The sequence below is a fragment of the Perissodus microlepis genome, chromosome 7, assembly GCF_051167445.1.
Source record: "Perissodus microlepis isolate ML-2025 ecotype Zambia chromosome 7, ASM5116744v1, whole genome shotgun sequence".
Taxonomy (NCBI): Eukaryota; Metazoa; Chordata; class Actinopteri; order Cichliformes; family Cichlidae; genus Perissodus; species Perissodus microlepis.
This window is the reverse complement of record NC_140467.1, coordinates 9,726,384-9,754,214: the sequence shown is the minus strand read 5'-3', so window position 1 is coordinate 9,754,214 and position 27,831 is coordinate 9,726,384. Positions and strand designations below refer to the sequence as shown.

General features: G+C 39.5%; 1 protein-coding gene across 1 annotated transcript; it reads left to right on the top strand.

The window, feature by feature from the left end:
- Positions 1–255: 255 nt before the first annotated feature.
- sema3d (sema domain, immunoglobulin domain (Ig), short basic domain, secreted, (semaphorin) 3D) lies at positions 256–27,523 on the top strand. Its single transcript, XM_084933270.1, has 18 exons — positions 256–587; positions 6,040–6,297; positions 8,887–9,047; positions 11,086–11,148; positions 11,277–11,396; positions 11,479–11,572; positions 11,926–12,054; positions 13,821–13,957; positions 15,730–15,844; positions 16,092–16,161; positions 16,246–16,390; positions 16,893–17,115; positions 17,335–17,423; positions 17,657–17,698; positions 19,074–19,231; positions 20,858–20,922; positions 21,443–21,582; positions 26,448–27,523. Exons 2-18 carry the CDS (start codon positions 6,075–6,077, stop codon positions 26,910–26,912), a joined length of 2,439 nt encoding a protein of 812 aa, XP_084789396.1. The 5' UTR covers positions 256–587; positions 6,040–6,074; the 3' UTR covers positions 26,913–27,523.
- The last annotated feature ends 308 nt before the right edge of the window (positions 27,524–27,831 follow it).

Genomic DNA, 27,831 nt, shown 5'->3' with positions numbered 1-27,831 from the left:
TATAAAATACCACATGATCACTAACATGTTTTGCAGTAACACGAGCTGTGACTGGTGAGTCTATTCATGGTTATGAATGCTTTTCAGATCAGTTTTAAGCTATTTTGATCATGCTATTAGCCGAAATACATAACCGTTATTAAGGCCCATTGTAACTCTAATACTCGGAGCACTTTCGGAGGGATGAAACTGAAGCTGTGGAGCGCCCAAAAGAACGGCGGTACAGATGCTGAGGGCCCCTCCCCTCCAGCAGCAGCAGCAGCAGCAGCACAACTGGGAGTTTGCCGTCTGTCTTTCCCGGGGCGTACTGCCACAGACTACCCAGCCATCCAAAATACACACACGCAGTGCACGAAGAGTTCAAGAGCGCTTTTCAGTTTAACTAACATTACAGGGAGTGGAAATATCTGCAGGAAGACCTCATTTTATCCATCCACTTTCCTTTTGGTCGGGTTGAAGTTGTGCCAAGTGTCATACTTTTGGTCCGTTTTTTTTGTGTGTGTGTTTGCAACGGACAACTTTCCGAGACACTGCTATTCATGTGGTGCACTTGCACGCGAGAAGAGACGAAGTCAGCGAGCGAGCAGGTGAGGTACACGCCATAATAATAACGAGGGTAATAATCTACACCAAGTTATAACCGTGTGTCAGGTGGACCACAGTAGAGTTTAAATTAATACTGCAGAGTTTTAAAGGGGGTTTAACGCTTTATGTGTATCTGTACATTTTATTAAGCTGGATTTACAAACTTAAACTTATTAATCAATATTTAAGTTTCTTTATTGTTTTCTTTTTCTTGATAGATCGTTTAAAGTACAGAGACTGTATATGGATATATGAGAAGTTGGTAAGAGGGAGAATTTTTGTCTTCTTTGCACAGTGTTTGGGGAGGGGGTCTGAGTGTGTGGGACTTCTAAATGCCCCCAAACTGAATGTGACTATATGGACTTAAGCCAAGTACATGTCTACTGTCTGAATTAATCATACATACAGTAAAATGTTGAAGTGGACACATTTACCTCATTGAGGTCATTTATTTGTGTTTGTGCATGTTAGTGGTTTACAGTCCAGCAGAAAAGAAAACAAGTAGTGATGTAGTTCTTTAGACTCACTGGTCCACCCTCCCCATATTTTTTTAAAGGTTTACCTAACTTTGCACTGGGATCTGGTGGTTCTGAGAGAGGCAAACAAGGGAGGGAGGGGAGTTTGTACTTGTGTGGATGCATTGATTTCTCTGGCAGTGTTTCAGGGGTTTCGATCAGCATGACTGAGGTAAATAAATGACTTCTGCCTTGGGCGACAGAAAGACAAGACAGAAAATCTTGTCTGATTTTCTCCTTTAAACAGTGTCCAAACATTGCGTCATTGAGATGCTGTCAGGCATACCTAATACATACACACTGCAGTATACACACATCCCCATGTTTACTTGGCCGGGAATGGGGAGGGCTCAAGACTGCTGTGGCTGTGATAGGAACCTTCCATGTGAAAAAATAAGTTACTATGTTGGACTGATTAAAGGGGTGTATTCCATTGTTTTCTATGCCAATCAATGCCCTTCCCATGCCGTGCTACAGTTGTGCCTCCTGTGTGCACTAATTCATTCCAGTTCTATGTGGCATGTCTGGACCAATCCAACATTTCTCTAAAACAACCACAGCATCAATATTGAGCTGTGTTTTAAATGGCCTACAGCAACACTTCTGTGCTCTGTCAGAAGTCAGTGCAGTCTCATGCTGAGGCTTTTTCCTGGACAGTGATGAAAACTAAAACCTTAAAGGGGTCTTTCGCTAAACTCAACAGGTTTCGGGTGGAAAGTGTTATTAAAACATACTTGTATGCTGCACACTAGTCTAGCCTAATATGGTTATGTTTGCAAAATCCCTCAGTGCTGACAGACAAAGCAACTGGGAAGACACATTTACTGCAGTGATGTTAGTATGTTTAGAGTGTCTACAACAGCTAGGTGCCAGTGACTTGCTGACAGACTGACTGGCTTGGTTTGGCTGTCTTTCTGTGGCCTCTCTGTGTCCCCACTCTGTAAATGAACTGTGCTCATATGGAGATAAACTGCATAACAGAGTCTTTCCAGCACTTACAAAGAACAATACAGTTTCTTCTCAAGTGTGTAGATGACAGTTTGGTCTTGAGAAGAGTTGTTGCGTAGCCTAGATGGGTGTACCCCTATATCCTCAGGCCATGAGGATACAAGTGGGTGCACTTACAAATGTCAGTCACTGTTTTCATGCCCTATATTGCTCCCATCTGCCTCCCTCAGGATGGTATTAGCTTACACGCACACATTTGTTCATACATGCAGGCACTCATACAGATTCTGAGTGGCTTTCCGGCGTCATGACCTGTTCTGTGTGAGTAGAGTTACTTGTTTTGTTGTCAATTATCGGCAAAACTACCTGCATGTTTATCTTCATCCAACCGTCTCAGTTACATGGACTGTTCTCTCTTTTACATATTCCCTGGCTTTGTTTTCACCTCATGTTTTTTAATTGCCATTTTCTCTGTTGACGAGTTAAACCATAGATCAAGTATCACTCCTTGCTTGTTTCCTCCCAGCTTTCCATTAACCCTTGTGTGTGACAGGAGACCTGAGCTGGCTCTGTGACAACTGCATGTGGTTGTGAGGAGCTGTGAACCTTGTCTTCTATTGTTGAAGACCAACAGTAAACATAAAGTGAGTCTTTAATAACAGGTGCTGGGGCATATTATCTGGCTTTGGTGTATTTGGTTTCCATACCAGCAGCCTCCAGGAGTGTTCCCTTTCCAGTGTTTTGAGATACAGACAAAATGTAGACAGACAGGACCTCAGGGTTGGAATTTAATCCATCTTCTTTGGTATTCCCCACAGGCGTACTCTTCACTTCCAGAACGGAAGGAAATCAACTGGAATGTCCTCTTGTCTAGGCATTTCCATTCACAGATTTCATGCATAGTGGTTTAGAGCAAAGTGTATCCAGAATAATGCCTCAGAGATCACATGTTTCATATTTACGTTTTTTGAATCAGCAGTTAATTCCTAGCATACTTTAAAACCACTGATTATGAGCCTTTATATCAGTCTTATTGACAGCCTGTGGACACAGATGTGCTACTGTTATTTTAATGTGGTCATAAAGTCTAACATAAAAATAAAAGACATGACATCTTCTTTAAAACACAAAGAGTAAGGTTGATTCCTGTCTTTATGGAACAGTGACATGTTTCCTTAATTACTTCCATCTATACCTGGAGTTATACTTAGTAAACCCACTTTAAAATGTAATGTTTCTTCCATATTCTTTGTAGTTTGTATTTTTAGCATTTTTCCTGTGAGACATTAGCTCACACACAGAGAGTTGCATGCTTGCTTAAATACAAGGCTAAAGAAAAGATGATTGACTCTTGCCAAGAAAAACAATTAATGTCTTGAGAACTAGAAACAATTACCTATGTTGTTCTGCTAGGTCAGTGCCTGTGGTCAGGGAATAAAGACAAATAGCTGTGCTAATGCACTCCGTCCTGTGGAGATGGAGGAGTTAGATAATAGTGTACTCTACAGGGCACCTGGGTGTTGCTAAATGCCTCATTAGGGGTGGTCTTGGTGCAAGCATGCCCATAGCCAGAGCACTTCTTCACCATCTGCTCTTTTCTCATGACTGCTGGCAACTTCTGTTGTGTATTCACTTGAGCTAGTTTCTCTTTACGATTCTTGTACAGCATGTCGGCTACTAGATTCACTGATAATACTAACTGAGTAGATGTTTTATGGCATGCAAAGACTGTATTGTTTAAACCGAAACAGAAGAGTCAGTATATTTAAAGGTGCTTTGTGTTGGTGAGAGATCAGAAGCCAGGAGCCCTTGGCTGCTAGCTTTAAATCTGTCACCATCTCTATCAGGATTGTTTCTCCTGACACCCTGCACCGTGTGCCGGCCATGCTGCCAAAGACAACAAGGACTCTAGTCACCAGGAAATAGGGGTGTTAGCTTAACTTACATGGCACAAGAAGTTGGTTTCCCCCATTACTCACATCTCTTGTGCACTTTTTCCCTTATTTCTCTTTTCATTTCCGTTATTGACACTTTCAAAGTACTGACTCACTGGTACTCTGGTATTCCTCCTCCAGTGTGTGTCATCTATTACTCAAGAAATTGAGGTTGTTTTTTTTTTGTTTTTCTTCCAAGACTTGTACTTTTCTTTTCCTGGGGGTCATTCTTCTAGCGGGGTGCTGCACACGTCTGTGCTGCGGATAGATGTGGGCACTCAAGCTGTGAAAAGAGATGCATTACTGAAGTGCTTATCACTTGAGTGAAATTGTGTCACTGCTTTCCTGAAAATACTGTAGGGAGGATAAGCTTCACCATCAGCACTATCAGTGTCGCTCACAAAGTGCAAAGACTACATGGATTTTAGCCTCCTAACTTTCTCACTCTCTTTGCTGATTGCCCATCCATCACGCAGAGCTCTATATCTGTATTTCTAACCCTGAAGGTGTGAACACGTCTCAATTTGCCATCCTAAATAAACACCAGTCTGTTTATCAGAGTCCATCCTCTTCGTTTTAAAGCTATGGGGCACTTGGAAGGGTGCCGCTCACCCCTGTTTCTGCACAAAGAGCTACAGTTTTAAACATCAGATGACTGAAGAAAGAAATCAAATAAACTTAAGTGAGTTGTAGTTGAACACCTAATATCTGTTTCACATTTTACCCTGCAGTACAAATCGATGGGCAAAGACCCGGGTCAGTATATTTACTCAGGAGATCACCTTTTTGTTAAGGTGCTGCTTACACATTATCAAATGGCTATTCTCTGTATGTGGTGGACTTCTAAGGAGCATAAATGCTGTCAATATTAGAGATATAGGAGTGTGAATGTCATATCTAATCTAGCTTTAGCTTGACATTGTTTATGTTGTCACTTGACAGGTTGATGTGTGCTTTCTGAAATTGGGTGGAAGGAAAGTAATGATGGTGGCAAAAGGTCTTAAGGGCAGGCATTCTTTCAATGCATTCATTAATTTCTCCATCAATAGTCTGGTTAATTAGTATCCTAATGGCTGTGGAATTTGCAGGAATGCAGGTTAAAAACAGGGACGGTACTCAGTCTGTGCTTAGAAGATGCAATGAATGCATCAACGGTGTAATAAAGGGCACAGATTTCATGAAGCTGCAATGTGTATAAAAAACATTTTGTATGATTCTGCACTCTTTTTGAGGTGGTAAAGTTAATCTGAATATTATCTTGTATTGTTTGAATTGTGCTGACAAGCAACTTTAATTTTAAGAAGAAAAATTAGTATCAGGGTCCACTGACAAATCTTTATATATTAGTTCCACTGCTTCCCTTTTTAGGTGTCCAAGTACCACTGAAAAAAATATTAATTTATTAAAACACAGATTTTCAGAATATAACAAGTGATTAGTTAAATTTTAGTTATTGTCTTTTTTCCTTCTTACTTCTTTTTTTTAACTTGTAACAGTCTGTGCTCCTGCTACTTATTCTAAACCACACATTTATTTAAAAGCACAGCTTTTCAATCCTAGTCAGACAGCTAACTTTTCAGAATGTGAACTAATGTCTGGGCATTTTTAATTGATTGTGACGTCCTAAACAGGGCATGGCCCATTTTTTACATGGTATAAAGGAGGAAGTGACAGGGTCATCAACCAATCCTTAAGCTACTGGCAAGTATCCTTAAGGCAAAGAATTAAGTTGAGTTATCCATGTGAAAAGGATATGGGAGGAGAGAGAAAAGCGGAGACGTGCCTGATGAAAAGTAGTAGAATGCAACTGTTTTGTTAGTCTGACCTTTGTTTGGGGCAAACAGATTTAAAGGCGAAACAAAAGGAGAGCCGGTGACAAGCAACAGCTGATGTAGGATGGGCAAAGGAAGGGGACATGCCTGTAGGGCTCCATGGCGAAACAGCCACAGAAGTTTGTGTATATTCCCCCTCTCTGGAGTTAGATGAGACTGCTCGCATCCTCATACACTTATGATTGCTCCTCCCTAGCTTGACTCTTTACACTGGTCTCCCTCCAGGGTTGCAGAAAAGCACAAAGTGAAAACACTACAAGATGACTCCACACAGTATGAAGAAAGAGGACTCTGGCAATCAGACCTGGAATGAGGTTGGGGCTATGTTCTGCTTGTCTGGCAGTAATTATGGAGGCAAAGGGAAGAAGTTTATGGCTCTATTCCATCCGGAGGTCACACTGTTCGGACTGATTTTGTTGGCCATCCTCCCTGTTGGAGCAAGCATCAAACAGAGTGTCCCCAGGGTCAAACTCAGCCATAGAGGTAAGAACTAAATATTGCTGATGTTTGTTTTAATTCAAACAATATTGCTGTTTGACATAGGATTTTATCTTTTCATTTTTTTTCTTTCTTGTCATACATCTTTCCATCTTTCAGTGTGCATTTTTTTTTCTTACTTGAATGTGACTTGTGCAACAGGCAGAGGAAATGGTAAGAGGAGAATTTAGTGAAGTTTATGGAGATGATCTGTAGCACATAAACATGAAGCAAAGTGAAAGGTTTCTCACTTACTGATCCATCAGTCTGCTGTGTGGATATTATCTGATCGTATAAATGTGCTCTGTGTCCATGTATGTGGCTTTGCATAAACCAAGTGTGTTTGCTTTGTGCCACCAAAAGTTAGGAAGTTAGATTTTTGCATTCCTCAAACCTGAGTGCAAACTTTACTTCAAAGTCTTCATCCCTAATGCTGTGTATCAGCTACAAGGAACCACACAAATTAACTTAACTTTTGTTCCATAAAATTGAATCCCCACTGTGACCTGAAAGTGAACTCACTCTGACTTCAACCTCCAAAAGCTTTTGGTCTTTTGGTCAAGGCTTCTAAAACCAACTATGCCTGGAAATAGATACATATGCATGTCCTATGTGTCCAACAAAAACATATGCAAGTAGCTGCAGGAATAAGGATTATTGTGGACACTGTTTTTTCAGCAGTTAGCCTAGTATTTAGCTCTACAGTTTGTCTTATTTTATGTTTCTTCCAAGCCAGTAAAGTAAAGTACTTTATCATGTCATGTAGTCTGATTGCCTTTAATTTGGCTACATGCTACTTTAATCTTCACTAAAGTGAATGGCTATTTGACAGCAATATCCATATTTGGTTCTCTCAGTGAGAATCACTGAGGCAAAGACAAATCTGTCAAAAATAACAAAAGCTTAACCAAGTGCATGCATCCTGCTCCTCTTGTCATCATTTCATTAGTGGACACTGTTCAAAAGCAACACCACCCAGTAGTGAATTCACTTCCAGCATTGCATCAGCTTTACGTAAGCCCAAATACAGATTCAATGACTAAAGGGTGAAATTATAAAAAGTAAAAATCCCTCATTGAGGGAGCACCTCAAAACAAACTGCTTTAAAATAAAAACCCAAGAACTTTAGTTTTCGTCTAGTGAACATGTAGCATTAGCTTCTAATCAATATGTCTGTCTGACCTAAAATATAATAGTGTCTGCCATGCTCCTCTGAATATTCTGAAACCAGAGGCATCCTACATTGCATATTTATTCCTGAGACTGTAATTGTTTCACCATAATCAGGTTCTGGTGGAGCTACAAGTGAAAACAGAAATGACCAGATGGATCATTCAATAAATGAACGTGTCGCCCTGGTAGCTACAAAGTCTTTGATTACAAATGGGAATTGAGCAGGATAATTGTCTGGATAAATCATAGCAAGCATATGGGTGTGATGTGACCTGCATCCTGCACACCCGTACCCTTCACCATATGAGGTATTTTTAGCAGTGACAATGTGTCTGATGCAGTTGACCTCCTGCCATGTGCTACATGTGAGAAAGGGCAGATTCAGGCATTGCTTACAGCTCTGAAGAGGTCTCTAAGTCTAAAGCTTGATCAAGTCTTACTCCAATAACTGCGTGCATGAAAGCAACATTGAGTTCCAATAACAAAGCTAATCAAGAGGTTTTCATGTTGTTTAGGGCTCTCCTCTTTGAAGAAATGTGTGGAGACTATGCTAAGCTTCAATAGGCTCATAGTGCTGTGTGTTTACAGAACAGATTACTGCACACCACACCAAGGGCTAGCAGGCCTAATCTCTTTGTGAGTTTTGTCTGTTTGGGGCATGATATGTGTGTAGGAGGGAGATACATCAGCACATGGGGGTTCAGTGTAAAGGGGAGGTATTAAGGGAGATTGTGTGGCGAGGAGGGGTCCCAAAAGTTCAAATATTGAAGGTTGGTAACCTCTCCAATCATTCTCACCAAGAGGGTAATCACAGTGTCAATCCTTTCAGAGTGACTCCCACAGTACTCCTCTGCACCGAGCCAGTGTTTACTCAAGGCATGTGGCAAGTGTGGTGCGCTGAAAAGAGCCTCGTGATAGAAGAGAGTTCCTCTAATGGAGATCAAAGACACGATCCTGAGCTAAAAATGTCAACCATATTCAGCTTTCAGAAACCTATGGACCTTACAAGCTGCGAGTCCAGGTCTAAAGCAAGCAAACTGTATATATAATTTCATATAAAAACAGTACGTGTTCTGCATAAAAATGTACAAGTGAATAGCAAAATCGTACTATTGTGTAATGGATGAACAACAGGTATTCCTGTTTAAAAGTCTAATTACTGAGATACTATGCTATCTAAATTGAAAAAAAAAAATCATATTTATGAGCATGTGTAGCTAAGTCAAGACTTTTTTCATCTCAGTGACTGTCTTTGGGATTATACTGGTTTTAAACTGCAGAGAATAAATTGCGCCCCACAGTGTAGTCCTACCAAAATATGTTTTTTCACTTTAGTTTAATTTGACTCACAATACTGCATTTTACATGGCAGTGGGGATATTTGTTAATGTGTTTGTCTGTGTCTTTCTCATACTGGGACAGAACTGCTGAAGGTGGGCAGTGTATCTCTGTTTTTGAGCCCCTCCAATGGCCTTCATTCGCAGTCGCTGTTGTTGGATGAAGAGAGGGGTCGTCTTCTGTTGGGAGCCAGGGATCACATCTACTTGCTTGACCCTGACAATCTGGCTGAATCCCCTACAAAGGTATGCTATATATATGCATGTGTAAAATCAATATAGCATAAAGAATAATCCAGGTTCAGACGTAAAAAGACAAGACACTGTACTAAGTAAAGAGCAGTGCTTATTTTTGCATTTGTTCATGCCATTTGTAATAATGTAGACATTTTTTCAGGTACATGTCAATATATTTACAGGAGTGTAAAGTAGAGCCAGAATGATATATCAGGAGGGTCAATATATTTATAGATATTAGCTGTTTGCTGATATATCTGTATTAGCATTTATAATGGACAATAAATGAAAATTATAAAAATAAAGAAGAGATCAGGTACACAACCTTATGAGTGTTGATGTTTTTCCACCAGAAGGCACTCTCCAACTTCCTGTTTGAAATGCCACAAACAAACAACAAAACAAGCTGAGTTGGGTAGAGTATAAATGAGTAAAATATCGAGGACCACTTGTAAAACTAAAACAAGAATACCTCAGTATTGGTTTAAAAACCTTATATTACTTGAAGAAATTTAAGTTTAAAGCTTTCACACACGTTAACTGACCTGTTAGTTAATGTGAACAATGCATTATGGAACATTTAGCTGCTACCTGTTTGGCAATTAAGTGGGGCGATAAGAATCGTTTTTTCCATTAGGATTTTCCTGAAATGCACTCAGCTATGTATTGTTTTAGGGAAACACTAATCTTTCAGTCAATAGCAGTCTGAAGTTATCTGTCTAGTAAGGTCAGGGTCATCAACTTAGAGAGTCCTTCCCCCCACCCACACGCATGGAGCACACACACAATTACATACATCAGGTATGTACACGTTTGATGGAGTGTGCATGCTCAGACTTTACACAAACACACAAATGCATTTGGATGGATGCCATATGTTAACATTTGTAGATGTTAGTGTGTTTATGCAGCTGAGGTTGATCCACTGGTGGGAAGACAGTGTGTTTATTTGATCTTTATCTGGTTGTTTTAACTCTTAGTCTTGCTCTTAAAGTGTTGCATTTCTGTTGCCTTTAGGGGTCATTGATATAGATGCCAGAGAGATATGAACTGAAAGTCTGACCCTCTGAGCCCTGTGAGATCAGCCTTGACAGTGAATGTGATCTTCCCCTGCAAACTCAGTGTTTATCAGTTACTGAACACGCATACCTGGATTGGGACTAAAAGCCTATGAAAGTCAGGGCTTTATGATGCTCACAAGCATTCCAGGTGTTTTTACCTTTTATTATAAAGAAGTCCACATAATTTAAGTCTTTAAATAACTATATATGCTAAAGTAAATTACTCATTTTTACTAGGTGAAACAAGGTCAGCGATCACATGAAACTCTATCCAAAACTAATTAAAACCCTAACACAGGCACACTGTTCTCGCTCAGCACATTGTATTGTAACACTGCTTTTCTGTATGATAATTCAGCCATGAATAAGTTTGGGGATAGCACTCCATGGTAGGATTTAGTGGAGGTGACACGCTAAGCACACAAGCCTGTTATAACACATGTATGAGTATGGTGGCATACATTAAAGGGAGGCTGGATGTTATACCTCAGATAATCTCTTACCACAACACCTACAGGTGTTTAAATACTGTAAAAATGCCATTTGTTATTTAGATATGGATAGAGATGAAAGGGAAAAAAATGTGTAGTTATTATTCATTTCATTTTACGTTTAGCATATTTCGGTGTAAAAATAGAATGAAATAAAATACTATTTAAAACAAAGGAAAAAAAGTTTGAGCGTTCAGGGGCCTGCTCTTGTTTTTAACTTTTTAACTTTAATGATTCATTAAAAAAGAATCAGGTTAAAGGATCTAAAAGAAATCCAGAAAATCTTGTATCCTACTCTATATTCTCCAAAGTAACAGCTATTCATGGAATGTTTGTCACAAATAAAAAAATTTAATCTTTAGAACTTAAATGTTTTAGCATAGCATGCAAACTATAAAGAACTGCAACAGGTCTTCTGTAAATTGAAGCTGAATGCTCACATTCTGGTTATATTGTAAGAAGTGAAATATTTCTGATTTATTTATCGGTTATTAGATTCACTGGCCTGCTCTGAAGGAAAACGTGGAAATGTGCAAACTGGCTGGCAAAAATGAAAATGTAAGTGTTTCTAAAGAAAGCCATTCAATCTATAGATTTTACGTTTCTGTGATTACTAAATGTACCTGTTCAATCAGTCCTTCCAGTGTACCTCATACATGTTCTTTTTCTGTCCCTGCTTGTTCCAGCTGGAATGTGCAAATTTTATCAGGGTCCTTCACAATTACAACCGAACACATGTCTATGCCTGTGGGACAGGGGCCTTCCACCCCACTTGTGCATTCATTGAAATCACTGGCCACAAAAAGGTAAAGTGGGCATGAGGAAACATTTTGACTAGAGTCGATAAATAGGCTTACGTTTGTGAATCCTCTTAATTTTGTCTCTCAGGATGGCGTTTTGAAGCTGCTGTCTAATACAGAGGAGTCTGGCAGGTTGAAATGTCCTTTTGATCCCTTGCAGCCATTTACATCAGTCCTCACAGGTAAGATAACATAGGTGACATTGTACAAAGCAGTCCTCTACCTGCCTTATCTTTTATTGAGCGAGAATTTTATAGCTGCAGACCGCCACGCTTCACTTCACTCAGTTATTTGCAATGAATTTGTATTTATGTCTTTGTTTGTCAGCCCTCTTCTCCCATTTTTGGGGGCCAAGAAAGACACAAGCTTACGTGTCTCTGCAGCAACAACAAAGTTACTTGGCAGACAAATGCAAAACAATTGTGTCTCTTGCATGTGCTTGTTTCAGTATGTTAATTGAAATCTTAATCACTCTGTATATATTTTAAAAAAAGCTGTAAGATTTGTTTTCTGAGTCTACTGTGCTTCTATTTAGATCAGTACCTGTATGCAGGCACATCTTCAGACTTCCTGGGCAAAGATACAACGTTCACACGCTCCCTAGGCCCTCCTCCTGACCAACACTACATACGCACAGACATCTCTGAAGACTACTGGATCAATGGTACACACATGCTTGCACACATCCACGTTAACAGGCTGACTGCACTCCAAACTTGTTATTGCTGTTTTCGCATAACTTCTGGCCTCTCTACTGATACAAAGAGCCTCTCTGTGCCCTCAGGATGGTTATTGGCATTCCAGAGGGAAGGAAACAGCCCAGTTACTCATTTAGCTGGAACTTTTATATGATTGCCATAGCTGAGCCGGGACCACGCCTATGGGGGAATTTACAGTGTGCCACAAAGTTCACAGTCCTAGTCACACCGCATGTTAGCCAGGGGTATGCACAGTCATCACTTAGGACTGAGGAGTGACCTTCTCTGCATGCATCATCTCCTGTTTGCAGTGTTTTATAGCCACTGATGGACTGTCATGTATCAACAGTTGTCACTAGGACCTAAATCCTTACACATGGTCTCCACATTTCACAACTACACAGTCAGAGATTTTTGGAGTAATGCGCTCTCTCTCTCTCCCTCTCCCTCTCCGTCAGTGTGTGTAAACAGTGAGTGTCGACACAGGGCGGCCGTCTCGTTTTCCCATTTCTTGGAGTGTTTCGGTGTTTCAGTGGAACATCTTTTCATGACTAGCAATGACCTTCTGTCCCATGTGTTAGCTATAATGCATTAAGCCGTTCCAGTTGGGGAATCACCCTCTAGTGGTTGGCTTGGCTTCTAGGTGTTGAGCTAATGTTGATGTAATGTCACTGTAACGTTTAAACTTTTGGGCCTGTTCCCTCCTGATGGCAACATGCTGTTGTTTCTCCTCACTGCTATTTTCCTACATCATATGTAGCACTTACTGTTTTAATACAGTGTCCAGTGCCGTAAATGCAGTTGAAAATTGTGCTTACTAATAATTCTTAGTAGCTTGAACAGTTAAAATCAATCCAAAAATAACCTATTTGCCCTCCAAAACATGCTTTGTGCAGTTTAACTGTATTGTAAGTATTAATTATCCATTTGATAATTAGCAAGTGTACAGATTAAGTTTTGCACATACACACAGGATCATCACATAAAACATAATATATTCTTATTCATAGGCCCGTGACAGTTTATTTTTTAATTTTTTCACAATCAAAAACATTTTAGACATAGAATTATCTCCCAACTCTTTTGTTCCATTCAGATGTCTGGACTGTTTGAAGTTTTTTCTGCTGTATCTTCTTTTGCAATTGTTGCATTCACAGCTGTCCTGCTTTACTGTCACCTTTTGCATCAGCATTGTGTCTAACCAAAGCAGGTACTTCCCTTCGCATTATTCAGTTTTTAAATGTTTGCTAAAACATCTAGAAGTATTGTGTCAGTTTCATGTTGATAGATTGCTTTCACGTCCCAAAGAGGCCAAAAAAACCAGTAACAAAGATTTTAAGTGCAGGACATATACACTTGTCATAGATGCTCACATATAAATCAGATGTTTAACCCAGGGTGTGTAAGAGTATCTTTATGCTGCACTGATGCATAATTGATACTGCCTGACATACTGAAAATCATGTAAATTTAAACAAAACTGCTTTTAAAGTCAATTAAATCTTCTTTTACAATTGCTGCATGTACCTAAGTTTATGTTCAGCCCATTTCAGCTTTACACTTAGTAAAGAGAAAGTAATACATCAAATCTCTCTGCAGAAATAGAAGACGACTGTAAATAAACACACGCTAAGTGTAGTTTTAATGCTACCTTAAGACTACAGTTCATGCCAAAACCATTATGACTCATTTTAATGCTATTTCCTCTGTCTTCTCCATTCTGTGTCTTCAGAGGCCAGGTTTATAGCTGCCCATCCCATTGCAGACACCTACAATCCAGATGATGATAAAGTATACTTTTTCTTCCGCGAGGTGTCCTGGGAAGGCAACGACAAAAGCATCCTCTCCCGAGTGGCTCGTGTGTGCAAGGTGAGATATTACAGGAGAGAGGTGTGGAAAGTAGGAGATATATGGTGGAGGGGTGAAGGGGCTGGTACAGTATAACTAATGAGCAACAGCAAAGCCAATGAAAGAAAGTATGATGCTGTACATGGATGCTGAGGCCCAGGTAGTGATGTGGTAGTAGCAGAGAACTGGTGCTTGAAAAGACAGCCTAAAGTAGATAGGACCTTGTAAAATAAGAGATGGTGTCCTGATCGGGTGTGAATCTTTGGCTGGGAGGAACCGTTCCCAATTTTATCCCAATTCTTTTGTGGTCATCCAACTCTGTCTGGAGCAGTAAATCATGGTTATAATTCTTATGTTTGCTGTGTTTTTACTACCTAGTCAGTCACTGAGGTCAATATAGGTAATTTCTTTTCTGAAAGACCTTTGATGATAATGTGTCACTGCCACTTAGGTTCTGTTTGACAGCACGTCAAAACAACTATAAGTTTAGCTGCACCGCTGACTGTGGGCAGAAGCAGTGCAGTTGCATGATCTGAGGCTCTCTGTGCACCACGCAGTGTGTCGCAAGAGGCAGACTAAACACAACAAAAAGCAAGCCATTTATTATGGCTGATGAAAAGTCCATAAATACAAAGTGCATAAGAAAAATAACAAAATAGAGACTATAGAAGTGGAGACAGCTGGGGCAAACTATAGGCAATCAAGAGAGGGAGACAAGATCAAGTTCAAGGGGGCCGAATACTTTTGCAAGCCACTGTAAATCACCTTTTCAAAGATGCTTAAACATAACTGTGAGGATGAAAAATGAAATCTAAACAGGAATCAAGCCCTCAACCTATACTTAAAAAACAAACAAACAATAAGACCAAACAGAAAACAGCCAATAAATGACAAAATCCAGAAATCAAAAGATTCAACTCTATGTAACAGACCAGGCATTATAACACAGTGTCCAATTAGTTCTCCGAGTGGAACTAGGTGACATGGCAGTTTAATATTAGCACGCACGATCCAGGGCTGCATTCTTAGAAAAAAGCTTTCAGCGTGGTTATGACTTGAGAATAAGCCGTAAAGCAGACTGGAAGGAGATTCATCTGAATTACGGCCCTTTCTTCTCTGAGCCATGTGTCTCTCGTGTACTTTGTACTTTGGTTCATATTCATTATCTGCATTGTGAATGACAGCTCCTTACATCAATCCTCTTTGAAGATTATCACCATTGTGAAAGATCCCCATTAAGTGCTTACATTTTGGGGGGTCTCTTAAGCACAAGTGTGTTTTTTGTGTGTTAAACCATAACAGCCCTTTCTACACCACTAGGCTAAGCTTAACAAGGGGGGTCTTTTAAGTTTTCAATGCGTGACAAGGAGATACACTTGAACCCTCTTACCATACCTCAGTCAAAGGTCTCAATTTAAAACAGCAATTCATATGCTAAAGTAAAACCTGCATTATTAATCCACACTTCCCCTTCATTCGTTTTCCTTTTATGTTTTTCACCCTTCTCAGTGTTTTCCTTTCACTTTTCAGTTACTCCTGACTGAAGGTCTTCTTTGTGCAAGTTAAACAAGCAAATGTATTCCAGAGGCATGTGGTTCACTTGTTTATTTTCATAATTAGTGAAGGAAACCCGAGTCAGTCTATGATGCTCTGTGTTGTCTTTCCAACCGCATTGGCTGGATTACAGTGTTTATGCTCAAATGTATATTATTAATTACAGTTCGTGTTTAGCCGCATTGGACAGCTGCACTCTGCGACGATGGTTTGTTACAGAGTGTGTGGTTGTGTTTCAGAATGATGTGGGTGGGCTGAGGAGTCTGACCAATAAATGGACAACCTTCCTCAAAGCCAGACTTGTGTGTTCCATCCCTGGGCCAGATGGCGTGGACACACACTTTGATCAGCTCCGTAAGTGACTGTAAGATTAAAAACTGAAAATCTGGTCAATAAAGTCAGTTATATGTTCTAAAAATTGTCTTCTAAGAACATTTCATACAAGGACGAAAATGCATCAACAGTACCACATGGCTAACGGTGCTACTGACTGCAGTTTTTCAATACTGCAATTTATTGTTGGATGCTCGCCTAAATCTTTTCTGTTTGGTTATTGATAACAAAAAAAACCCAAACTTTTTCATTCTTTTTTATTTTGTAGAGGATGTCTTTCTACTCCCAACCAGAGATGACAAAAACCCCATAGTGTATGCAGTCTTCACAACCTCTAGGTATGATTTTTATCAACACAACCTCAGGTCCTTTCCTGTTTCTCCAAGCATTAACCTGACCTGTTCTTTTTACTTTTCCTCCAGTTCCATTTTCCGTGGCTCAGCAGTGTGTGTTTATAGCATGGCAGACATAAGGGCTGTGTTTAATGGACCTTATGCCCACAAGGAGGGGCCTGACCACCGCTGGGTAGAATATGAGGGGAGGATACCATATCCCCGTCCTGGAACGGTATGTTGTATGCCAAAGAGAAGAGCATAAAGGAAAAAAAGAAAAGAAATCATCTGTACCTTCTGCACTTATCACTGTTAGCTATTCTGTTTCCATATATTGGATAAGGTGTTTAATTTTCCTCCTAATTGCAAAATTATAAACATGGCTTAAATGTAAAAGTTTGCTGGAGGGCATACTTACATCTGCACATGCAGCCTGATAATGCATGACCTTCACTTACACTTTGATGAGGTTACTTGACAAGTTAATCAGATTCATGTTTCATTTTGTTTAAAAAAAAGATTAATTAAGCGAAGTAATGTGATGGACAATTTGGTGCTGACATCAGGTGTGAAACAGATGTTTCACATATGCTTTGTCTCCTGCAGTTCTTATTTTAGCCTCTAGAAGGAGACACATACCAATAAATTGTTTGAGTGAATCTGCTCCATAGTTGAACTGGTGGAAGGAAATATAGAAAACACGGTCACTAATCAGCTGTGATTTTTTGTAATTTTAGTGCCCAAGCAAAACATATGATCCAAGGATCAAGACCACTAAAGACTTCCCGGATGAAGTTGTCAGATTTATTCGATTCCACCCTCTGATGTATCGCTCTGTCTACCCTCTCACTGGTCGTCCTGTGTTCACACGTGTCAAAGTTGACTACACCTTGACTCACATTGTGGTGGACAGAGTTTTGGCAGATGATGGCCAGTATGAGGTTATGTTCCTGGGAACAGGTGAGTCACACCTCTCCTCCTAGTTTTTGTGAAAGTCAACATTTGACCAGCAGAGGGCAGTATATTACTTGTTGTTTTCGTTGGCATTGGACAGATTTTGTGTAGGGTGAAATGAACATATACAGTCTATGTTTTAACATCGATATTCTTCTCAAACAACTCTCTGAAGATATTCTGGTGGTAATTTCACCCCTCTTTCTTTCTGTCTCACTCTCCTAGATGTTGGCTCCATTCTTAAGGTAGTGAGCATCACTCAAGAAAACTGGTCAACAGAGGAAGTGGTTCTTGAAGAGCTTCAAGTGTTCCAGGTTTAGTTCAAAACACAGTTATTCAAATAAATACACACATACGTTACACACTGATTTGCTGAGTTTTGTTTCCTCGTAGTGTAGCTGTCGGTGACTTATAAGACAGTGAAATATTTATATGTAATGAATACATAACATATAAATGATGTTATGTATTCATTACATGAATACATAGCATGTAAATTAATATCCATTAGCTTTTAAAGTTGATGGAGTTTGTTTTCTTTTTGCAGAATCCCTCTCCTATCCTTAGTTTGGAGATCTCGTCCAAACAGGTTTGTTCTGCACACTTTGTGCAATTGTTCGTGCAAATTTGCTCTTCGCTTTGATTAAGCTACATGCATTAAGTTATATGCACATGGCTTGTGTGGCACAAATCATATAGTTTTTATCTTGTTATTCGCATTTTGGTTTTCCTCTCTGTCTGTAGTCTTCCCCATTTTCTTGTAGCTCTCTCACCCTTACGCCTCATTATATAAGGGTCAGGAATGTCAGTAGACACTTCAACCCCAATCACAGCTTCCATTAATCACCAGCAGTGTTTGACCTGTGTCTGTGTGCCTGCCCGCTAGAGTTTTGAGGCGAGTCAGACTAGATCCAGTTGCAACTGCGAAATTCAGCCTATTCATTTTGCAAGCCAAATGTCAGCCTTCACAGAAACCTAAGAATATCTTGGAGTGTTCTTTAGGTTATAACCTGATTTTCAAAAAGTAGTAATCATTTAAGAAACTTAACCATGTGCTTTTAATAAAATAAAAAATATATCAGACTCATATCTATATGCAGCCATTCTTTCAGCAGTATACGCTATCCTAAATTGGTCCTACACCACAAAGGAAAGCATAGGAAGACTATGCACTAAAGCATACTAGATCAATAGCAACCTTGCAACCGAACTTTTTAGAGCAACAAAGATTTCTTTAAGTTTCTTGAAGACGTTTCACTTCTTATCCAAGAAGCTTCTTCTTTAATTCCAAGCTTAGAGCTGACGAAGCTGGTGAAACATCTTCAAGAAACTACCAGATCTGTTTTATATGAACTTGTTTCAGTGCCAACTCTGTAATTACATCCCATACGACACTGAAGCAAAAATGCCTTCAAATCAGAAGTATCACCTCACACAGTTCACTCAAGGCCTTCCGTCCGTAGTCTACTGTTCTGTGTAGGTGTTTATGTTTTGTTGTCCTAGCAGCCTTGTTTCTGTTGATTAATGCCATCTTCGTTCTGTATTGTAATGTGATTTTTATCTGCAACAGATCAAGAACTTAGTGGAAACCGGTTTTTACTCACTCAGAGCAGTTTAAATGTAGTGTATTTAATGTTGCGTAGAATCTTTTTCTTTATAAAAATAGTACATGGTATACAAAGAAAATGTTATGCTAAGAAGGGGAAATCTATAAATCTCTGTGTGATTCATTTAAAGCAAACAACAAAGTATATTCTGATAGATGAAAAATGTTAATGCGGAAAGAGGAAAACTTTTTAATAAATATAATTTTAATATAGAACAAATATTTTTTTCCATATAAAATAGTTTTAGCTTTAGCAGACTTAACTAATTAACTATTTATGTGGACGATGTACAATTGTTAAAGTTGAAGGTGCTTTGTATGTTTGTATGTCTTGAAGCAATGTTGTGTTTTACCATAGCAACAGCTCTACGTGGGTTCAAGTGAGGGTCTAGCCCAGGTTTCACTCAGCAGATGCCACCTATATGGCCAGGCTTGTGCTGAATGCTGCCTGGCACGAGATCCCTACTGTGCCTGGGATGGACACACATGCGCACGATACATCCCTGCCTCTAAGAGGTATGCACATGACACTTGTAGTACTTTTGTATTTTTGAAATGTTCTCATGCATTAATTCAAAGCAGTAAGCCTGAAACAAGTATGTGAACAAACCCCAAAATAAAAGGAAATCATTAGAGTGCAAATGTGGACCGGTGAACACTGACTCGTTGGTTCCATAGTTTGCCAGGGGGTGTGTCTGTTTGTGTGTGTTTCCAAGGCTAGTTCTTAATGCTGGAACTCTCAGACGTTCATAGCTCTCCCTAAATGTTTTTTTTTTCTGTTTTCATTCTCTTCACCTCACAATATTTTCCAAGCCATTAGGTAATTATTTTTCTCAGGCAATGATTAAAGATGTTTCAGCGTGTTTTCGGCTGACACTGTCATTCCACACTTGCAGAGTGTGGTCCTTGAGGTGAAAATCAAATCCTGTTCTGTGTTTTTGTTTGTGAGCTTGCTTGCATGAATCCAAGCTCTGAACAAACTGTGCCCTACAGTTTGGGTTCATAGTGCCATATTATTGCCCAGTGGGGATTTTGTTATGGTTTGTACAATAGTGGAGGCCTCCAGGGCTCTTTGAAAGCAGATCTTCAGAGTGTCAGGGAATGTAGGCTACAGATGTCCCACCACACAGGACTAGCAGGAAGTGGAGGAAGAAATCAATACAAACTGAAGGAGCCCAAGTGAGCAACACAAGTCAGAGGTCAAAGAAACTTGTTTCTTTCTTCTTTAAAAAACAAAAAAACAAAACTGGTACACTCTAAATGTTTTTGCAGGAAAACAGATAAAAATGCCAACAAGATGATGCCCCCAACTCTGTGTGTGTGTGTCTGTGTGTGTGTGTGTATATATATATATATATATATATATATATATATATCCTTTCATAGGATATATCCTATTGTAGTGATAGACAAGATTATCTTATGGAATAAAATGGAGTGGTTCTTCTTCTTTAGCTATACAACTATAAAGCTAATGCCTCCCTACATTTTAAGTGCTTTTGAAAAAATAGTAATTCTCAGACAATTTCTTCACAAGTTTATCACAAGTAATGGCAAATTTGGCATTCATGTGAAGTGTGTCAGAAACATTCATTTTAATAACTATTTGTTTGACTGATTTACAAAATGCAGTATTGAGAAACACAAAGAAAGGTATTAAAAACCCTTTTTCTGATTTTTTTTTGTTTTTCAGTTTTCATATGTTGCAGTGTTAACATCAATCAGGATTTACTTACTTTAATGACTGAAAAGAATTTCACATAATTTTCATATTACAGTGTTATTACCAACTTTGATTTCGGCTTTTTTGGCTAGTTATGGCTGTTTGTTTTATAATGTCTAATTCCTGTCGAACCTTTAACTGTGATAATATGGTGATGCTAAAATTGTAATTCATAGAATAGAATTCAGATAAATGTCTAATAAGGACTTAATGACTGGATAATCTACTAATATAATGTACTCAATGTATATTAAACTAGCTGGATGCTAAGGTTGTGAAACTCGCCTCGTGGAGAATACTGGACTGTGAGCGTAAAGCATAAAAGTTCTTTATACTTTAAATTCTGCATCTCAATACTGAAGACTAAAGTGGTTATAGCCCTCTTTGTTTTTTGCTTTGTTTCTGTGTTTGCTTGCAAGGCGAGCTAGAAGACAGGACATCAAGAATGGAGACCCTGCCATGCAGTGCTGGGACACAGAAGACAGTATGTACACTTTATGTCTTAAGGGGTTCGGCCACTGTTTGTTTTTGGAAAGCATTTCTTAAAAAATCAGGAAAGCATCTGATCACTTCAAATTCTGTCTGCTTGATAATGAACCCAAACCCGCAGACAGATTCAAGAAGAACTATAAACAGTGTCAAGAAAGACAAAAAAATCCTGCAACAGATGGTATGGCTCCCACGGAGCTCCGATGTCAAGATTACAGAGTCAGTTTGGGATCACATGAAGAGACAGAATCAACGGGGAACGGACGTTTTTCAAAGAAATATGACAATATGTCCAAGATATTTTCATGTTGGCTGATACAGCTGAAATTTGTGTGCTTGTGTATCCATTGTTGGGGTTTTCATGTCATGCAACAAACTGTTTTTATTGACAGTGATGTCCTTTGCCTGGTACTGCATAATTGTCACAAAAAATAATCAAATTATGAGACATACATCAGATACTGTATCTTTGTTAGAACCTGAGAAAACATAGACACTACTTTTGGTTTTTACAGGTCTTGGTACTGGGAGTGTGGAGGAGAAAATTCTCTTTGGGGTGCAGAGCAACTCCACATTTCTCGAGTGTATCCCCAAATCTCAGCAGGCCCGGATTCGATGGTACATGCAAAGACCGGAATCTGAACGCAGAGAGGAGGTTAGAATATTACTGCATTTTTCATAGATTCAGCTCTCCTTCTGTAGTCTGAAAGTCTTTTGCTTTTCTTGGGTTCATGTTGAAGGGGTTGCATTTCTTTTCTCCCTACATCAAAAAGTGGGGAAAGGTTAGAGTGCCTAGGAACAGTGTTTGCTACAGCGGCAATAATTTCTCACAGAAATGCTTCAAAATATCAAAACACACCACAGCGGACTTCATGTGCACTGCTTTTGAAGTGTTGAACTTCTCAGCAATTATTTGTACTAAAAATCTCTGCATACCCATATTTTTAATAATGTCTAAGGCCTTGACAGCAAAGTTTCCAGCCATTGCAAAAACAATAGGGTGGGAACAGAAAGGCATAAAAGCAGAAAGAGGTAATATATTTGTATTTGAGGTGTGGAAAGGAACTAAATAATGATGACAGTTGTCTCCTGACTGAGACAACAGAGATGTGCTTACTCAGCACCTCAGTGCCTTCCCCTCCCCCTATCCAAACATACAATCTATCCTGCACCCACTGCAAGTGGCCCTTTTAGTGCTTTACCTCTCTACTTCCCACTACACTAATTTCCTCCTACCACTGTCCTCTGTCCTCTCTCTCAAGGGTGAATGTAAGCACAGTGACAGGTGCATAGGCCACTAAAGACCCATGTGCTTCTTTATGGGCTCACACTGCACAAAGCTCTGCTTTTTGTCTGTGGGTGGATGAATGCATGTGTCTGTACCCCTACAGTGAAAAACTATTCAATTCAATTCAATTCAATTTTATTTATATAGCGCCAAATCACAACAAAAGTCGCCTCAAGGCGCTTCATAGATACAGAGAAAAACCCAACAATCATATGACCCCCTATGAGCAAGCACTTTGGCGACAGTGGGAAGGAAAAACTCCCTTTTAACAGGAAGAAACCTCCGGCAGAACCAGGCTCAGGGAGGGGCGGCCATCTGCTGCGACCGGTTGGGGTGAGAGAAGGAAGACAGGATAAAAGACATGCTGTGGAAGAGAGACAGAGGTTAATAACAGATATGATTCAATGCAGAGAGGTCTATTAATACATAGTGAGTGAGAAAGGTAACTGGAAAGGAAAAACTCAATGCATCATGGGAATCCCCCGGCAGCCTACGTCTATTGCAACATAACTAAGGGAGGATTCAGGGTCACCTGGTCCAGCCCTAACTATATGCTTTAGCAAAAAGGAAAGTTTTAAGCCTAATCTTAAAAGTAGAGATAGTTTCTGTCTCCCGAATCCAAACTGGAAGCTGGTTCCACAGAAGAGGGGCCTGAAAACTATAACAGAGAACTCCCCAGGGACAGCCACGGGTTTTGGTGCAATAAACACAATGTGGTGTTTTCTGTGTTTGTGTGTGTAGGCATGAATAATATGTGACCTGTTGCACTGTAGACAAAGTGATGGCGGCTTGAATGCAGGAGTTAAATAAAGAAAAGTGATTTAAAATTTCAGGTGTTTTTAATTTTAAGTAAGCACATTGCTCCTTAGGATTCATACCGTAAAAGTACTTTGCAGGCAAAAGAGTTAAAATACAAATATAATGGAGATAATTGGGAGTATAGGTTGAAAACAGGGCTAAAAGAAAAACATGAAATAAGATAATCATGACAAGGATTAGACAAATACAGGGAAGCTATATAAGCTAAAAATAATAATAATTACAAAAAAACACAGCCAAAGCTGGAGCATGAATATAAGATTATTATGTGACTATACATAGTTACTATATATTATACTATAGTATTTTCAAATACATTTGCAAACTGAACAGTGGAAGAGCAAAGTAGTTTATGAGCAATATTGCCTCAAAACACTTTTTTTTCTCGTTTGTGAACTCAGACAACATAAAGTAATTATATAATAATTTCTGGTACTTAAATTATTGGCCTTTTTACTTCTTTGTCATGTCGGTTTATACGTAGAATTATAGTAAACACAACATTGTGCTGCCTCAAGCAGCAAACATTGATCATAAAAGGATGGAGATCAAGTGAAAAACAAGCTGGAGGTCAGAGGAGCGCACACTTTTCAGATGTTGGAATTCATAGTCAGTTGTGTGGGCGATATCTTGAATATGTTCAGATAGCATTCTTGCAACTAATACTATTTGATTTCTTTAACTGTCTTAATTTTTCTCTTTGTTAGTGGCAATGGTGTGTTTGCTGATATGTGTGTTATGTATAAAGTTTGGATCTATGTTTTTAGGCCTTTTTTGGATGCAGAATTGAAACTACATCCCTATTACATTAGTTGGGTGTAATAGTTGTATCTTGGCCTTCTAGTTGTGTAAGGTGGTTTATGTGTTCTCACAGCTGCAAAGCATGTGATCATTTAAGTGTCTTGCACATTTCAATCTCTTCTTTTCTGCCCTGTTTTCTTCTGTCATCCTTTTATCTTCCCTGGCCGTTAACTTCCTCCTCAGCCCGACCCTAATCTTTGCTCACGTCCTGCCCCAATACTCCTTGCCTACTTAGCTTCCTCATAACTTTCATGCTGTGTCCACAATTTCCCACAGTTTTCCCTCCTGTGTTTCTGGGTTTTGATAAAGGCAACCTCAGCCAGCTGTTCATAGCACCTGCAGCCCAGTCTAAAACTTACTCTCCTCATAATCTCCTTATTCAGTCCCTCCTCTTATCTCCTAGTAAAACTCAGCTATTAAAGATGTGAGCTAGAAGAAATTTTGCCATCTTTCTCACATCATGTTTGTGCACACGTGTTTACCTCCTGGAGCCAGCAATGCTAGCCCATTGCGTAATCTCTAATAAGAAAAGTATGGAAAAGGTTAAATGTGTTGCTCAATGCTCATTAGCACAAAGCACCTATTTCTCAGCTTAGGTGGGAATTTCTTAATTTGATACTTAAAGCATCAAATTAACTTAGAGGTAGACTGCAAATATTCTCGCCTGTGTTTCATTTAACAGTTTAAACGTCATCATTAAATAACATTTCATTGCTTTACTCCACATTCATGCAAAGTTGTTAAAAGAGAAGAGCATCTAAGTGTGTTTATGAACGCTATACACCACTATACACTATACACTGGATTGCTTTCCCTTGTAGGAGTTGCTGATGTGATTGCATGCCCAGACACACACAGACATATCCACACACAGGCATACAAATAAAGACAGACCATCTGGCTAAGTTTAAAAGCCTGGCATTGCTATTTAGTCACAGATGCCTTGGTTTTGGATGGGAGAGTGCAGGCGACTTAAAAAGCAATCAGATAGGCACATGAATGCTAATTGGATGATTTTAAAAGGCAGAGGACAGAGAGCCACGTAAGTGTGATTTTTATGTTTTTAATATGTATACCATATGTTTTGTCAAGTCAGTCAGGTGTGTCAGGAAATGAGAATGTGGTATGAGACTGGCTAGTAGGTCTAATGTGTGCAAAAGACAACATCCAGAAAGACTCTGAAACCTGTGGGTGTGCCTCTGCCTTGACTACACATCATTAGTGTCAGATCTGGAAACCACCACAGAGCTATCCAAACACACACACACACGCACACACACACACACACACACAGACATAAACACACACAGAGACACCTGTGTATGTAAGAAAAAAATGGTAAAACAAGACCACAGCAAGCACATATGGGCAAAAGACATGGTAATATTCTGCATTTCTTATCAGTTACACCTCCGGGGGTCAAAGTGCAGCTGTGGGAGGTATCCCTTTGAAGCAGCCACACTTTCACACATGCTGGACTCACTCCCTCATGCTCTTTCTGTGTCTTCTTAACACAGCTGTGTTTTTTTAGGCTCTGACAGCAGTCACATCATCCGATGAACCGTGGTGGATGCTAGACGGAAATAGGGCCAAAAACATTAGCATGCCACTTACCTTAACGACAAGCACATACATTCCCAGCAGCGCTCAACGCTTACTCTCATTATGCATCTAAAGATCTCTCATCACATAATGACCTGTGCCCACCCACGCCGTGAACTATACTCGCCACACCTAATTCCATATGCTTCCCGTTTTAGGGGTCATTACCTTGTTCAACACAACTTGGTTACAAATCTTCAGAAATGTATGTGTTTGAGGAGGGTGTAGGGCTGTGCGATATGACCAAAATCTCATATCCCGATATTAAGACATCTATCGTCCGATAACGATATAAATCACAAAAATGTAACATTTTCTGTAAATTCTGTGAATCTCAGGCAGCTCGACTTGCGTGAAGTGTTTCCAGCTGGGCGTTGTGTACCTGGAGTTGAGTGTTTTAACTGATGCATGAAACAATACATTTTTAGACATAAGTTGTAACGGCCGCCGTTTTCTTTGTGAGTATTTATTACACGGCGTGCTGCGGGGAAAAGCCTGTTCTAACGTTTGAGTCTAAGGTTTATTTTTTAGCACCTGACGGCTCTTTTTTGCTTCTCATCCGTAAATACTCTGCATCTTTCACGTGATTCTGTTTATTTTGAGAAGTTTCAACAGGATCTTGAGCTTTATTGTGAAAGGTTTATGTGGAACATAAACAAGCGGACACGCGATGGTGTTACCGTCGTTGTTGCTAACCACAAGGCATAAAAACAAGCGCTTGTCTGTCTGTAGTGTGGTTATATTAAATATAAGAGAAAGAGAGAACTTTAAGAAATTAATATAGCCACTACAGTGACCATCAAAACGATGAAAAAAATATTGCCGTAAACAGTTTATTTTGCGACACCACGAAACAAACGATAGCGTAAAATGAAACGATAGACGTTTTTATATCGTCATCCGATATATATCGTTATATCGAACAGCCCTAGGAGGGTGATGTGTTAGCTGGGGTTTGTGGTGGTGGGTTGGCATTATGTAGCTCTTATATGTTTCTTGTTGTCTCTCAGGTCAGATTTGATGATCGAGTAATTCACACGGAAAGAGGTCTCCTAATTCGCTCCCTTCATGCTTCTGATGCCGGTGTGTATATCTGTGTAGCTCAAGAGCACACACACTTCACCCATACTCTCCTCCGTGTCACTCTACAAGTTGTTACAAATGGACAGCTAGACAGAAAAGCCAAGCTGAGTGACGACTCTGCCGGGGGGCTACACCATGGAACAGAGGCACGTCAGCGATATAAAGACTACCTGAGAGCAATGAGCTCTCCCTTCAGCTCTCTAGAGGAGTACTGCGATGCACTGTGGCTGGATAAGAGGCCGTTGAGGGTTCGAGGGCGAGGCTTAGGAAATGGCAAATGGAAACACATCCAGGAAATGAAGAAGAACCGGAACAGGAGACACCACAGAGAGAATGTGGAAAAGAAAGAACAACAGAAGCAAGGGAGGGTAGTGAGGACAGCAGAACAATAGGCGACAGGATATAGAAACATTAAGGATGTTTATATTAACTGGTTTAAGGATCAAGCTAATGTGACTCAGAACTGTGAAACTGCAGTGTCAGATGAGCAAGTAAACTTTAACTCTTAAAGTGACATGAAAGACGATCAGTGAAATATGCAGTGCAAAAATGCAATATACTTAGCAAACAACTTGAAGTAGTAGAGGTATGTTACAGGAAAACACACAGTTAACTTTGTAAATAAATTATCCATTGACATCACTCAAGCCTCCGTAGTTTGACAGACTGCTGTTGCTCGTTTTACTCCAAAGTTTCATAGGGCCAATATTCCATTTGGTCACTTAATGACATTAAAAGTTAGGATTTGTAATATTGGAATTAAGATGACGGCATTACTTTCATTATGTATGACTGTAAATATTGATATGACATGTACAGGAGACATAGCATGCTAAGTTTAGTCTTATTACTGACTTATAACAGTAATCATTTATGATGTTATTCTAAAAAAATGACATATTTTTGTACAATCCATTTACTCTTGTGTACTGTAGGTGCAATAGAGGGTTTTTTATTATAACTGTTTGTGAACGTTATTCAAATAAATGTGTCTTGGAGCCTCTGTTCCTTAAATTTATTGCTTACTTATATTCTGTGCACAGATAAAATCAGTATGCAAAAACTTTACTGCTGCAGTTACAGGCAGTCTCAAGTATATGACAGGCATACTCAGAATTAGTTAGGGTTAGCTCAGCTGAGCCTCTCCTGATATAGCAACACGAGTCCCTGTACACTGTATGCAGATGTCAGAATGATTCAGGACCAGCTGGTTTGTTGTTTAGTGTGTGTCCCTGTGTGTGTGAGTGTGTAAAGGTAAATGTGTAAAAGACAAGAAGCAGAAGAGAAAGTGGCAACTTCAGTAGAAACCAT

Excerpts from the sequence above, each read along its gene's own strand:
- sema3d (XM_084933270.1), top strand. The coding sequence starts at position 6,075 with ATGACTCCACACAGTATGAAGAAAGAGGACTCTGGCAATCAGACCTGG. Across the intron at positions 6,298-8,886 it reads GGTCAAACTCAGCCATAGAG|AACTGCTGAAGGTGGGCAGT; the intron begins GTAAGAACTAAA and ends ATACTGGGACAG. Across the intron at positions 11,149-11,276 it reads TGGCTGGCAAAAATGAAAAT|CTGGAATGTGCAAATTTTAT; the intron begins GTAAGTGTTTCT and ends TGCTTGTTCCAG.